The sequence below is a fragment of the Mesocricetus auratus genome, unplaced genomic scaffold (genome assembly GCF_017639785.1).
Source record: "Mesocricetus auratus isolate SY011 unplaced genomic scaffold, BCM_Maur_2.0 Super-Scaffold_100018, whole genome shotgun sequence".
NCBI lineage: Eukaryota > Metazoa > Chordata > Mammalia > Rodentia > Cricetidae > Mesocricetus > Mesocricetus auratus.
This window is the reverse complement of record NW_024429199.1, coordinates 50168465-50183126: the sequence shown is the minus strand read 5'-3', so window position 1 is coordinate 50183126 and position 14662 is coordinate 50168465. Positions and strand designations below refer to the sequence as shown.

At 43.2% G+C, this 14662-nt stretch overlaps 1 protein-coding gene across 1 annotated transcript; it reads left to right on the top strand.

Annotated features, from left to right (window-relative positions):
• The first annotated feature begins 72 nt into the window (after window positions 1-72).
• Psmb1 (proteasome 20S subunit beta 1) lies at window positions 73-12856 on the top strand. The gene is made up of 6 exons (XM_013122767.3): window positions 73-233; window positions 3972-4079; window positions 4874-4955; window positions 6618-6747; window positions 11296-11402; window positions 12608-12856. The coding sequence occupies exons 1-6, from the start codon at window positions 124-126 to the stop codon at window positions 12791-12793; spliced, it is 723 nt and encodes a 240-aa protein (XP_012978221.1). The 5' UTR covers window positions 73-123; the 3' UTR covers window positions 12794-12856.
• The last annotated feature ends 1806 nt before the right edge of the window (window positions 12857-14662 follow it).

Below are 14662 nucleotides of genomic sequence, written 5' to 3'. Positions count from 1 at the left end.
AAGAGCAACGACGAGTGCGGGCTAGAGGAGCCCGGTGGGCGGGGCGGGGCGGGGCGGAGGCGGAGGCGGAAGTGGACCTGCTCCGGCGGCCATCTTGCCGTGAGACAGCAGGAGATCGGCGCGATGCTCTCCACCGCTGCTTACGGGGATCCCGAGCGGGAGCTGGGGATGGGGCCTCGCGGCTCCGCCGGCCCGGTACAGATGCGCTTCTCGCCCTACGCCTTCAATGGAGGGTAAAAGCTCGGGTCTGCTGCTGCGCTCACCAGGGTGGAGCGGGCGGGTGCGGGGATGCAGCCCGCTGGGGCGCCCTGCAGCCCTCGGCGTCGCACGCTCCCGCGGGGCGGGCTCCCCACCCTAGTCCTCTTGCCCGACTGCCGTTTCGAGGGGGGCTTGAACGCGTTTCCAAAGCCAACGGGCGACGTCCTTAACCAGCATTGGTTTGTCCTGGTTGTGAGACGCGTAACTGCCCCTGCCGCCGAGACGTCTGATCGTTCATTACTTCACGCAGAAAATAACGTCGATTAATGAGACTTAGCTTTGTAGATCACTGGTTTTTGTTTTCTTTTGATGCTTGTTTGGTTTAAGTTCAGGGAAGAAATTGAGGTTTTGTTCTACTCGGCGACGTGGCCTCCGCTGGGCAGGTTCTACTGAGCTATGTCCGTGCGTGTGTGTTTTACTCTGAAATTGTTGTGCATTTAAATTATCCGCTTTGTTCGAAGGGATGTTTTTCCTTCGAATATGGATCTTTGGCTATATAGGGATAGTCTTCATCAACTTTTATACATTGAAACAACCAATTATCAAAAAAATAGGGGCTTGTTAAGAAAAGCAGCCAGGCAGTGGTAGCGCATGCTTTTAACTTCCAGCATTCGGGAGGCAGAGGCAGGTGGATCTCTGAGTTCCAGGACAGCCTGGTCTACATAGTGAGTTCCAGGACAGCCAGGGCTATACTGAGAAACCCTGTCACGGGGGTGGGGGCATGGGGGGGGAGAAAAGAAGGAAAAAGAAAAGAAAAAACAGCTGGGATAATCCCAGCACTCGGGAGGCAAAGGCCAGTATGGTCTGCAGAGTGAGTTCCAGGGCTATAAGAAGCCTTGTCTCAATTATGTCTTTATGAATGTTGAACATTGACTATATAGGGAGTGAATGCCTTGGTTGTGCCATTTGAAGAACAAATGTGAATGTGTGCTATGTGGGTTCCTTTCAGTTTCTTGAGCTAATAAATAGGTCGAAGGAGACTCAAGGTGGTTACATTTTTGTAAGCTGCGAGCAGCTAAGGGAATATTTCATAGTGTTAGTTCTTGGCTCTTGGCATTTAAACAGTCTTGTCAAAGAGCTTGTGCGTATTAGAACCGGTTTTAAATTTCATAACTTTTCGTTTTCCAGTGTTCTTTTCTGGGGGAGCGGGGTTCGAGACAGGCTTTCTCTGTATTGTTTGCAGTGTGCTTCTTAACTCTGCATGTGAACACTAAGTACTTATATTGTAAGGTGTTTTATTAGTGTTCTGAGTGCAGTACTCACTATTTACCTTTTAACCTTCTGTATTTCCTTTTAATCCATTACTTTCCGAACAGTTACAGTTCTAGTAAATCACCCTTTCTGTCTCTGTGTCTCTGCCTGTCTCTGTCTCTCTCATTCCTTTTAGTGTTTATTGCAGCTAGCATGACAAGCAGCCTCTGGTTCTACAAAATGATGTTAATTTCTCTTGTAGCTTCCAGATTTTGTCATTCAAGTCCTTTACATGCCTCATCCCTAGGAACATAATTCCAAAATCTGTTTCTGTAACTTTATTTCTCAAAGGCTACTACATTCTGGCTTCTTTGGGAAAACTTTTTTTTTTTTTTTTCCTCGAGAAAGGGTTTCTCTGTACTGTTTTGGAGCCTGTCCTAGACCTAGAACTCACTGGTTAGACCAGGCTGGCCTCGAACTCACAGAGATCCACCTGTCTCTGCCTCCCGAGTGCTGGGATTAAAGGTGTGTGCCACCAGTGCCTGGCCCGGAAAACATTTCTAAGTGCATTTTCTGTTTCCACAGTAACTCATATTAGTAAACAAAACAAGCAGGGTGATTATTCTTTTCAGTCACTTCTGCTCCTTAAAAGTACCCCTCGTGCTTCTGTTATCACTTTGCTTATCTGGGATGTTGTAGTTATTTTTCCCACTAAACACATTTAGGTAGTCATAAAAACTTGGTTGCATACGTTGGTGATGTGTTTCCTTTTTCTCTTCATCCTGCCTCCTGGCTGCTATATCACTCTTATTGGAACAGTATTTCTATCCCATTTCACATACTGTATCGTGACCAGAATTGTCTGAAAACCTCACATTTCAAATGGAACTTTTCTCATTCCTGTTTGTATAACCTTTGTGACTCCTTGCTAAAATTGTGAAGTCTAGCTTGGCACTTGGGATCTTCTACAACAGTTCATCACAGGGCCACCTCAATTAAGTTGCTTGGGTGGAGTATTGTAGTGTCTTTGCCCTTGTGTTGCTGTTCATGTATGTGGAATGTCATCCTCTCTGCTTTAGTACAGAACTGTTTCTGTAAAATACTAGGTAATGTTGCCTGGGTGTTCACTTCCTAGAAGGAACTATTCTAGGTACTTTAATGTGAATTCTGTAACACAACAGGTACTGTTATTACCATCAATTTAAACATGGAGAATTTATCCAAAGTCTTATGACTGGTAAGTGGCATGAATAGGCCTCTCCCTTGAGTAACGGTGCTCAGGTGCTTAGTCATCACAAAGTACAGCCCTGCCATACGCCACAACGCGCTGCTCACTCTCTAGAAGGCCAGTCATATAGCTGTCAAGTGTCAGGCAGACTTTATAGTTGTCAGCTCATTTAATCCTTACAGCACCACAATATGAGATAGTTACTGTTAGAGACTAGCTTGACAACATTAGAATCTAGGTTCTCCTTTTGTGGTTTTGCTCTGGGGTTCTTTAGTAGTCATCAGAAACTGTATAGCAAGAAAAAGAAAAGTGTGTTTTTTGACTGTGGTGTGACAGACTTTTCCTGGGAAGACATTACACACACACACACACACACACACACACACACACACACACACACACACTCCATGACTGACTGAAGTTTAACTTAGAGAACCAGTGAATTTTTATTGGGGTTACTATAATAGGGGTGTGGGTAAGGAGGTACTTCAAGAAGCAAGGATGACCCAGAATCAACTGTCATAGAACAGTTGACCCCTGACACAGTTGATATCTTAAAAGCCATGACTCTGGATTTCTGTATACCTTGTAAGTAGCTCACAAGCTGGAAACTCTCTTACAACTTGGCTGGTTAGAGCCTCCTCCCCCAACAGTTAAGACAGGGTCTCACTGTGTAACCCTAACTGGCCTAGAACTCACAGAGCCTGCCTCCCTCTCAGATGCTGGAATTCAGTGTGCACTAAGCTGGGGGGTGGAGGGTTCCAGGAATCTTACCTCAAGTATTCACCTTAGGACTCATGAGCCTCCTCACCCTACTAGAGATATTCCAATTCAGAGGAAAGTGCTCTAGAATACTGACCATTCATTTAGACATTGGCTAACAGTTCTCATATAAAGAACTCAACGACAGTGCTTTCTACACACGAGTATTTTTGTTCTTTAATGGTGACGGTATGATTCAGTGTCTTATTACCTCTTCCCAAGGACGTACTAGAACAGCATTTATGTCCCATTTTACGTTCTGTGTTACATTATTGAGAAAATCGGAGGCCTTCAGAAGTTAACTTGCCCTCGGCCTTGTAACTGCTTAATGGGAAGGGTGCCATTAGAATCTAAGTTAGGAGTTTTCCAAGATGACATGTAGCCAGGGATCCTTTCCCGTCCAGCCTCTTATCTTTCATTTGAATTCTACTCTTACAGCTAGTAGATTTAGGTTCTGTGGAGCACGCTCCTGTTTGAAGACAGTTGCCACCCTGAAGAATTAATTTTTTTCTTTCTTTTTTAAATTCATCAGTACTGTATTGGCAATTGCTGGAGAAGATTTTTCCATTGTTGCTTCAGACACCCGGTTGAGTGAAGGGTTTTCAATTCATACCCGAGATAGCCCCAAATGTTACAAACTGTAAGTAAATCAATCAGCTTTTCTTTCTAAGATTATTTTATGTGTATATTTGTTTTGTCTGTATGTGTGTCTGCACACCATGCATGTGCGGTGTCCACAGAGGCCAGAAGAGGGAAGGCGTCAGATCCTCTAAAACTGGAGTTATAGTTGGTTATTAGCTGCCCTGTGGATACTGTGAATTTAGCCCACCCAGGCCCTCTAGAAGAACAGTCAGTGCTCCTAACCATTCATTGAGCGTCTCTCTAGCCCATATATAAATATTTCCAAAGACAAGTTTCACTGCCTTTGTGGTGGCAGTCAGGAAGGTGCATGGCTAATCACAAAACTGTTAAACTTGAAGTAGAAATGTTCCCAATAAGGCTTGGGTTTTTTACATGGAAGTTTAAGGAGATGTGGAGTAGAAAATAAGGACGGCAGCCTTGCCATGTTTCTGTCCTACGTATGTGAAGCAGGGAAGTTCGTCTTGTCTTCCCAGTTCCCAGCTACCCAGTTAATTCTTCTGTCTCATTAACTGGTTTTCCATAAGGGGGTTAGACTTTAGTCATATGTTCAAATATTTTTAGCTTCATTTTTTTTTCTGTAGAAGTAGTCAGATTTATGAAACTTCTGTGTGACTCTTGGGAAATAGTCAACCTTATTTTCTTGAACTTATTAATAGTATGTCTTGGTCTCACCTAAGATTGATTTGGTGTATGTAAGGAGATGTTGGTATGTAGACTCCCATGCTGCAAAAGGGCTGGCTAATTGTGAGCCCTGCTTTATCAACTAATTTTCCTAAAATTGGCTTTTTACAGAACAGACAAAACGGTCATCGGCTGCAGTGGTTTTCATGGAGATTGTCTCACTCTGACTAAGATTATTGAAGCAAGATTAAAGGTAGGAGCTTCTGTTCACATCTACCCCCTTGAAACAGTTCATAAGATTCTTCTCGTGTCAGAGAGACAGATGGAAGTTACCAGGTGGAGGGAGCATATCCTAGCAATAACGCAGCTCCACTACTGGCTGCTGTGTCACACAAATACCAGGGAACTACAGCACATCCAGTGTGTCTAAACCTCTGCCTGGTCAGGGTTGCTTACCTTCTGGCGGCAGCCTGGGGGCTCTTCTGAAGTTTCTCTGTCTGAAGTGCTTCAGGTCTGGCTGTGGCAGAAGAGAGCTCGGACAGCCTGTAGACAAGAACATGATCTGGAACTGTCTGCCGACCTTTCCTTCTTCACGGCTTTCCACGCTAGTAGACAGCACAAAAAAGGAAAAAGTAATATCCCTGGAGCATTGATTAAGGGTGGCAGCCCATCATCTGGCAGGCTTCGATGGTAATCACCAAAGGGTGATGTGATAGGAACGTGTTAGCAGGGGTGACCACAGTCTCTGTTGCCTACTTGGGTCATTTGAGAAACATCACAATCAGGAAACATTTACTTACATTTGCTGTGTGTGTGTGACTATGTAGACATTGTTTTACTATGTTTTAGAAATCTTGTATTGAAAGCTTCAGAAACTTACATCATGCCTTCTAATTCATATTTCATGATAACTTATCCTAGAAACTCACCGGTAAATTTGTCTACTTTTTGTTATATTGCTTATTTGTAATTGTTCAGTGTTTTGACCTTGATTTACTTTAGAAATGCTTTGCTTTAGAAATGCATGCTATGTGATTAACAAAAATTGGTGAACTTAGTCAGGCATGGCAACACAGGCTTTTCGTCCCAACACTCTCACAGAGGCAGGTGGATCTCTGAGTTTGAGGCCAGTCTAGTTCCAGGACAGCTAAGGCTGTTACAAAGAGAAACCATGTGAAAAACAACAGCAAAAATTGTGAACCTAAATCCATTTTATGTTTATAATTTTTGTGGATTATTTAAAGTTTATAAGGATTATGGAATTCCTGTATTAGCACCCTAAGATTTTTTTCTTTTTTTTTTTTTTTTTTTTTTGGTTTTATGAGACAGGGAATCTCTGTATTGTTTTGGAGGCTGTCGATCCAGCCCGGCCTCAAACTCACAGAGATCCGCCTGCCTCTGCCTCCCGAGTGCTGGGATTAAAGGCATGCACCACCACCGCCCGGTCCACTAAGATCTTTTTTAACCCGATTATTTTATCATTTATTTATGTGTATGGCTGTTTGGTCTACACATACGTATGTGCATCAAGGAGATCAAAATGGTGTCTGTAAACAATTCTAAGCTGCCAAGTAGATGCTGGGACACCAACCCAGGTCTTTGCAAGAGCAGCAAGTGCTCTTAACTCTGCTGAGCCATATTTCCAGTCTCTATGGCCATGTTTTTGATACTGTTTTCCTTGAGGTAGACACTTTGAGAAGAAGCAAGACTGATCCCTTCGACAACATGAAGATAACCACCTCAAATATATGTGACAAAGTATCATTTTATGTTAGTATGTTGTGTTATCTGGTCATGAAAGAAAGAAGCTTTTGTGTTTGACTAAGGAATGCCTAGACTATGTACTGGTTGTCACTGAAGTTTGACAGTTTCTGATTCTGCTTTCCTGTTTTTGTTTATTTTCCAAACCATGAAGATGTACAAGCATTCCAATAACAAGTCCATGACAACCGGGGCGATCGCCGCAATGCTCTCTACCATCCTGTACTCAAGGCGCTTCTTCCCTTACTATGTTTACAACATCATCGGTGGACTTGATGAAGAAGGTAACATCTTGCTTTCTGGCAAATACAAAGTTTTATTTCATAAATGTGTATGCTTCCGCCTGGAGTTGAGCCGTCTAGTCCGGCCACCATGTGGTTGCTGGAAACCAAACTTAGAGCAGCAAGTTATGAGATGTGTCTCTAACCAGAACCCCTTCCTTATTTTGTCCAACTCTTTGTACCTTTGAACATACCCATTATTTTGAATTTTCTGTTTGGGATTTCATCTAACGTACTCTGATTAGATGTGACTACTATAGGGTTAATATTTCTTTGGAGTTGTGTTCTTTTTTCTAGTGTCTTGTTACTGCATTGTGATTTGCATGTCTGGTATGTTTTGGTGATTTTGTTTGTTTATCTGCTATATTCCTTCAGTTGAAATAGTTTCAGTATTCAGGTGGGGTTTGGGTTTGGTAGTTCATAATTTAGAAAACAGTTCCTTCCAGGAGCTCTAGATTCCTCAGGTGAGCTTCATGTCATTCCCTGAGTAGGATATTAACTGGGAGAGCAGCCTCAGTTACTTGATATTACTACTGAGCAGTTGTCCTACTAGCCAGTTAATAATGGTGTCCTTGTAGACTTCAATAACTGTTGTAGGATAAGTGACCAAGGGAAGAATACAGCATATTTGTTGGATTTTAGTTAAGATTAGGAGTGGGAGGGAATTAGGGTAGGTAAAGATAAGGATTAAGTATTAGGTCAACTTTGAAAAGAAAAAAAATGGGTGAGGTAGCTAGGAGGGGAAAGCGGGATACCATTAACATCTACAAATTTTAGAGATTGTTATGGGAATTTATGATTAAGTAAACAGAGAAAGTATCCAGGATGAGAAGATGTAGGAGTAAAGGGGGAGGGCATATGAAATGTGGCTAAAGACTAAAAAATTGCCTTTGTAAACTGGGCTACCAAATCCAAGTCTTAAAATCTAACTTAGAGCCAGACAGTGGTGTCACAAGCCTTTATCCGAGTACTTGGGAGGCAGAGACAGGCGATCTCTGAGTTCAAGACCAGCCTGATCTACAGAGGGAGTTTCCGGGACCACCAGGGCTACACAGAGAAACCCCATCTTGAAATATAAAACAAAACAAAATAACCTTATTTAGGTACAAACAAAAGCAAAATCATTATGAATCATATACTAGGTTAGAAATTAAATAGTAAAAGGATAAAATTTTACTTGTAAAATTAATTTCTGTCACATCTCTACTGAGTTGAAAGGTGAAATCCTCAATTCCCTCTGGCTACAGTAGGTTCGCCATGTGCTATGCAGTGGGAGAGAGAGTGGAGGAGTTGTCCCTGTGACCTCTGCTCTGAGGACCTCTGGGGCTGGTGAAGCTGGAGGCCTGCTTCTCTGGTTGTCTCTGGTTTCACAGGGATCTGATCCCCAGGATTACCATTTGCTTAAGCCAGCCCTTGTGAATGATCCATGATTTGTTGGGGCTTGGGGGTTTTGTTGCTTTTTGAGGTGATCTCTCTCAGTCTGTAACCCAGGCTGGCATTAAGTTTGTTGTTATCCTCCTACCTCAGCTTCAACTAATGGGGTTACAGACAGGAGTCGTCATACTTGGCTCCCCCGTTATTTTGAAAAGACTTCTAGGGTGGAGCGATGGCTCAGCAGTTGAGAGCACTTGCTGCTCTTTCAGAGGATCCAGGTCCAGCTCCTAACACCCATGTGGCAGCTCACAAAGGTCTGTAACATCAGTTCCAAGGGAATCCTGTGCCCTCTTCTGGCCTCTTTGGGCATGCACACATGTCATGTACTTCCAGGCATACAGGCAAACCATTATTCACAGTTTTAAAGACCCTTTCTAAAATTGTAGTAATGTGTTCTTTGATATAAACTCAAGCAGCACATAAGCATATGGTACCTTCTACTTCTCAAAGGAAGCCAGCTACAGGTAACGTTATGCGCATCGTACATGCAAGGAACACGTGTCTGTGGGAGTCAGGGCAGCTTTTCAGAGTTGTTTTTTGCCTACCAGCAAGTAGGGTTTGGGGGTCAAATTCAAGTCAAACTTTGCAGAAAGTTCATTACCCTCCCATCTATCTTTCTGGCCCTGACCCCAGTCTCACCGCCATGTTAACTCATTGTAAGCACTCTGAAGAGGTTGAGTACTTTAACCTGTTCAATAACTAAACCAGCAGTCTGACCAGACAAGTTACAACAGATGGAGCAGTCTGGCTCCAAGAGTTGCTTTCTTTAGCCCCCCTCCCTCCCCCCCCCCCCCACACACACACAGGGTTTCTTTGTGTAACAGCTCTGACTCTCCTGGAACTCATCTGTAGACCAGGCTGGCCTCGAACTCACAAAGACCCATCTGCCTCTGCCATCATCGCCTGGCCTGCCTGCCTGCCTGCCTTCCTTCCTTCCTTCCTTCCTTCCTTCCTTCCTTCCTTCCTTCCTTCCTTCTTTCCTTCCTTCTTTCCTTCCTTTTTTTTTTTTAACAGACTTAATTCACTTTATTTTTCTTGTATGAAAACCCTTATGTCCAGCTGTGGCTACCACATAAGGGTTTTCCTTCCTTTTTTAAACTATGCTATACTTCTGTGGTGAGTGAATACTGCCTTTTTAATAACTTGTAATTTTTAGCTATTTTGAGTATTGCAAAAATATCTACCTTGCTTATATTAGAAACAAACACTGAATAATTTCAGTGTTTCGCAAAGAAACACAAGTCAAAGTATCTTGGCAAGGCCAGGCCAGCAACACAGCAGGGCCAGCACGGCTCTGGTTTTCATCCCTGTGGCTGCCTCTTCCATTGGTGGGAACTCAGCCTCTCTTTCTGACACAGTTGGCCAGTGGGTGTGAAGGTGACGATTCATAAAAAATGAGTCCTCCTCAGGCTACCTGTTTCTCACACATATGTAAGAAACATATTTGCAATTTTTTAAGATATATCCTGTTCTGTACATGAAATTATTCTTGTGTCATGGACAGATATTGATGTAAATTGTTTTTCCAAAAGACATAATTTGATTTCAGTGGAGTCTGCAAGGGTCACTGGTTTCTTGTATGCAGAAGCTCCTGTCCCATAAAAGGTGCTCCCAAGTAACTGCTTAGAGGCTTAACACTAATTATAAATACTAATTATAAATGCTGGGCCAGTACCTCAGGTGTTGAGTGTGTTTCTCTTACAAAAAAAAAAAAACAAAAAACAAACAAACAAACAAAAAACGTTGCTTGGGCTGGAGTTGCTTTAGCACTTAGAGTACTTGCTGTCCTTCCAGACACCTGGGTTTGGAGCCCAGCACACACATTGGCCAGCTTAGAGTTGCCTGTGACTCCAGCTGCAAGGAAACTCTTGGCCTCCACAGACACTTACATATGATGCAAACATTCATAAATTAATTTATGAATGCAGATACATAAATTAAAAATAATTTATATTTTTTGAAAATTTATTCCTTATCATTCCAGTAATTCAAAGCAAGCCATAACATTTCGGGAAAAATAAAGCTCTTTCTGGTAACATTCATGTTTTACTGAAACCCTCTGTTTATTAAATATTAAATAACTAAATGTTACCATTAAATTGGGTTTGCTGCTGCTGCTGAATTTACTATCCTCCTGCTTTAGCCTAAAATTTGGTGTCTTAGTGTTTCTATTGCTTCAGTGAAAAAAGCAAGTTGGTAGGAAAGGGTTTATTTGGTTTAACACTTCATTATTGAAGGAAGTCAGGACAGAGCGCAAACGGCAGGAACCTGGAGGCAGGAGCTGATGCAGAGACATGGAGGTGTGCTGCTCACTGGTTTATTCACCATAACTTTCTCGGTCTGTTTTCTTATACAAGCCAGGACCACCAGCCCAGGGATGGCACTACCCACTAATCACTCACTAAGAAAATGCCCTGCAGATTTGCCTGTGTCCCAGTCTTTTGTTTGTTGTTTATCGAGACAGGGTTTCTCTGTATTGTTTTGGAGGCTGTCCTGGAACTTGCTCTGTAGACCAGGCTGGCCTTGAACTCACAGAGATCTGCCTGCCTCCCAAGAGCTGGGGTTAAAGGCGTGTGTCACCAGTGCCCAGCCCTGTGTCCCAGTCTTATGGAGGCATTTTCTCATTGAGTTTCCCTCCTCTCTGATGACTCTAGCTTGTGTCAAGTTGACATAAAACTAGCCAGTACACATGGTTTGTACAGTATATTGTTAAAGAATATGTTTACTTGATAGTTAAAAGTATATACACAATAAGTTTTAGATATTTTTCTTTACATTTAGTTCTAAGAAAAATTATGCTGAAACTAAACAAGCTTATTTGTTAGAAATAGTATGAAGATTTTGATCATTACCCAATGTGTCTGAGTGGCCTGCTTGCCCAGGGCCATCTGATGGTTGCAAGTGGCATTACTTCTAGGCAAGTTGGCCACAATGTTGGGACATCGAGATGTGAACCTCTTGTCCCTGACCCCATTCCACAAAGGATAGTCTGCTGGGGTTCACTGCACAACAGTAAACAAATTCTGACCTTTGCCAAAAGTGTATACAAGTTGATAGCACCTTGTATCATGTGTTGACGGCTTCTCACAATATTGTGTATACTATTTCTTCTTTAAGGAAAGGGGGCTGTGTACAGCTTTGATCCAGTGGGCTCCTACCAGAGAGACTCCTTCAAGGCTGGAGGCTCGGCAAGTGCTATGCTGCAGCCTCTGCTAGACAACCAGGTAATGTGCGTGCTGTTCTCTGCCTGTGGCAGCCAGCCTCCAGCGTTTCCATTGTGCTGACTTGCTGCTAAGGTCTTCTCGACTGGTTTTCCCTACCAAACCGTTTCTTTCCTCTGTTCTGTGAGTGCCCTGTGGTCTTCACCTGCCCCGTGGCTTTGCGGACTCCTTCTGTGCAGTCATGTCATGTCTTGATTCTTCCCCATGCTGTCTTTACCTGACATCACGTAAATGCCTCCTTTATTACCCTTATTGTTTCCGGACTGTAATCTGTCTCCCAGCTATACTGTTAGTTTTATACCTCCTCGATTCAGACCTGCTTTTATTAGGTTATCTTCTAATTCTTTCATCCTCTCAGCTAGTTCTCTCATTCACACTGCTCGTGATTCCTGTTCCTTGCTCCCTGCTGATGTCTGTCTCACCTGCACCACACCCAGCCTTTTCTTGAAGCGATGTTTCTCCTGTCTGTCCCACACTTCAGTCAGGAATATTTGATACTCTTCAATTTCAGTGCCTTCTTGTTTTGTTTCTACTGCCATTATAAAATACCAGGACCAAAAAAGTAACTTGGTGAGGAAAGGGCTTATTTCATCTTGACAACTTGTACTCTATTATGGAAGGAAGTTGGGGCAAGAACCTAGAGGCAGGAGCTGAAACAAGGGTCATGGAGGAGTGTTGCTTATCGGATTGTTCCCCGTGGCTTATTCAAACAGTTTATACAGCCTAGGGCCACCTGCACATAGTGGGCTGGGTCCTCCCACATCAATCATTAATCTAGAAAGTGTCCCACAGACTTGCCTACAGGCCAGACTGATGGAGGCATCTCAGCTGAAGTCATCCCTTCCCAGATACCCTGCCCAAGTTCTTCTGATGAAGCTGCCTGTACCAAACTCACTAATGGCTTTTGGGGTGGTCACAGCTCCCTTCCCCCTTACTATGCTTACTATGGCTTTTTTTTTTTTTTTTTTTTTTTTTACAGTGTTTATGTCTACCTCAGTGTGTTTGTGCTTTTGAGAAGTTGGGAACTTTGCCAGATTTGTGTGGTGTTCAAGCTGGGTCTAGAATATCCTCAGTCTGAAAGACATGCTAATGTGATCTGATACATTCAGTACAGATCCTGGGACATGGGGGTGTGTGCTGTGGGAGACAGAGACCTTCCTTAGGTCTTGGGTTCACATGATGCTTCATATGAGTTTTTGTCTCCCCAGGTTGGTTTCAAAAATATGCAGAATGTGGAGCATGTCCCCCTGTCTTTGGACAGAGCGATGAGGCTGGTGAAAGATGTCTTTATTTCTGCAGCTGAGAGGGACGTGTACACTGGTGATGCCCTCAGGATCTGCATCGTGACCAAAGAGGGCATCAGGGAGGAGACTGTTCCCCTGCGGAAAGACTAAGTGTGGGCCGTGTATGGGAGCTGTGGCACAAGTTTGTTTTTTATTAAAAAGAAATATAAAGTACTCATTTTCTTGCAGTGCTTCTTCTCTAAGCATAACAAATTGGGAAGAATTTCTTCCTTTGTGGCTGAAGAGATGATTCATCAGTTAAAGTATGGCTCTTAAAGACACCCACGTGTAACTGTAGTTCCAGGGAATACAGTGCCCACTGTCCTTAACAGACACATGCACATACGTGTATGTAATGAAAAATAAAATCTTTAACAAAAGAACTTTTCTTTATCTGGGCATGCTTGTTTATTTTTAAGATTTACATTATATGTATGTGCTTATGTGAGTATATGCCACATGTGTGCAGGTACCTGTGGAAGCCAGAAGTGGGTGTCAGTTCCCCTGGAGCTGGGGTTACAGGTGTGTTGTGGGATGATCTTTCTGTATGATGTGAATAGCTATTCCTATCATTGGCTAATAATAAAAACTTTGACCAGTAGTGTGGCAGGATAAAGTTAGGTGGAGCAATAAAACTGAGAACTCGGATGAGGAGGGGCGGAGTCGGAGTGATGCCAGCCAGCCACCCCAGAAACAAGATGTCAGCAGACCTGCAAAAGCATGGCCACGTGGCAATATATAGATTAATAAAAATGGGTTAAATTAAATGTAAGGGCTAATTGGTAATAAGCCTAAACTATAGGCCAAGAAGTTTGTAGTTAATTTTAAGCCTCTGAGTGATTATTTAGAAGCGGCTGCGGGACAGGGTTGGATAGAAAAGCCTTTGTGTACACAGGTGATTATGAGCTGTCAGATGATGCCATCCTAACTTGGGTCATCTGGAAGAGCCATACACTCGACTACCGAGCCATTTCCAGCTCTAAAGAATGAAGAAAATGGGACTAGGGAGATAGTGTTTTGGTTTGTTTGTTTTCCAAGACAGGGTCTCTCTGTAGCCTTGTGGCTTTGGCTGCCCTAGAACTCACTCTGTAGACAAGGCTGGCTTCAAACTCATCTGCCTCTGCCTCCCAAGTGTTGGGATTAAAGGTGTGTGCCACCACTGCCTGTCTAAAGGATTTTCTTGCCAATTAAAATTGTATCTCTGAGCCGGGTGTTGGTGGCGCACACCTTTAATCCCAGCACTCGGGAGGCAGAGGCAGGCGGATCTCTGTGAGTTTGAGGCCAGCCGGGTCTACAGAGCGAGTTCCAGGACAGCCTCCAAAGCCACAGAGAAACCCTGTCTCGAAAAACCAAAAAAAAAAAAAAAAAAAAAATTGTATCTCTGTGTGTTGGCATATGTGTGAAGGACAGAAGACAACTTGTAGACATCAGTCTGTCTCCTTCCACCGGGTGGGGATCAAACTTGAGCTGCCAGGCTTGGCAGCAAGCACCTTCTGAGTGTCTTTAACTATGTCTATATGGAGGTAACTCTGTCTCCTCCCATAGAAGTTAGCCAAATTGTATAAAACAGGGACTTGGATGAGAGACCTAAGACAGCAGATTCACCTACAGTAATATAGTTCCCCCTTCCCAGAATTCCTGCTCCACAGTGTAGTCCCTACCAGCCACCATGAAGTTCTGTTGGGTCTGCCTATCTTATTAAGTGCCAACTCAGAAAGGTATAATTATTCCTTTTTCTATTTTTTTATTTCAGATTGTGGCCAGAGCTTAAAAAATTTTTAAACTCCCCAATGCTTTGGGCTTCCTTATTCGGCTTATCTTCTCTATTCTCATCCTCTGGGCAGCTGTGATATTTATAGTTTGCCTGTCCTTATATTTTTATTTTAAATTCTAGTAGATGATCCTCAATCTTAAAAAAATAAAAAAGGAGACAGGGTTTCTCTCTCTTGCTCTGGCTGTCCTGGAACTCAGTTTGTGGAC

Coding starts and splice junctions, on each gene's coding strand:
- Psmb1 (XM_013122767.3), top strand. CDS start 124: ATGCTCTCCACCGCTGCTTACGGGGATCCCGAGCGGGAGCTGGGGATG. Junction 234..3,971: donor CCCTACGCCTTCAATGGAGG/GTAAAAGCTCGG, acceptor TAAATTCATCAG/TACTGTATTGGCAATTGCTG. Junction 4,956..6,617: donor TTATTGAAGCAAGATTAAAG/GTAGGAGCTTCT, acceptor CAAACCATGAAG/ATGTACAAGCATTCCAATAA.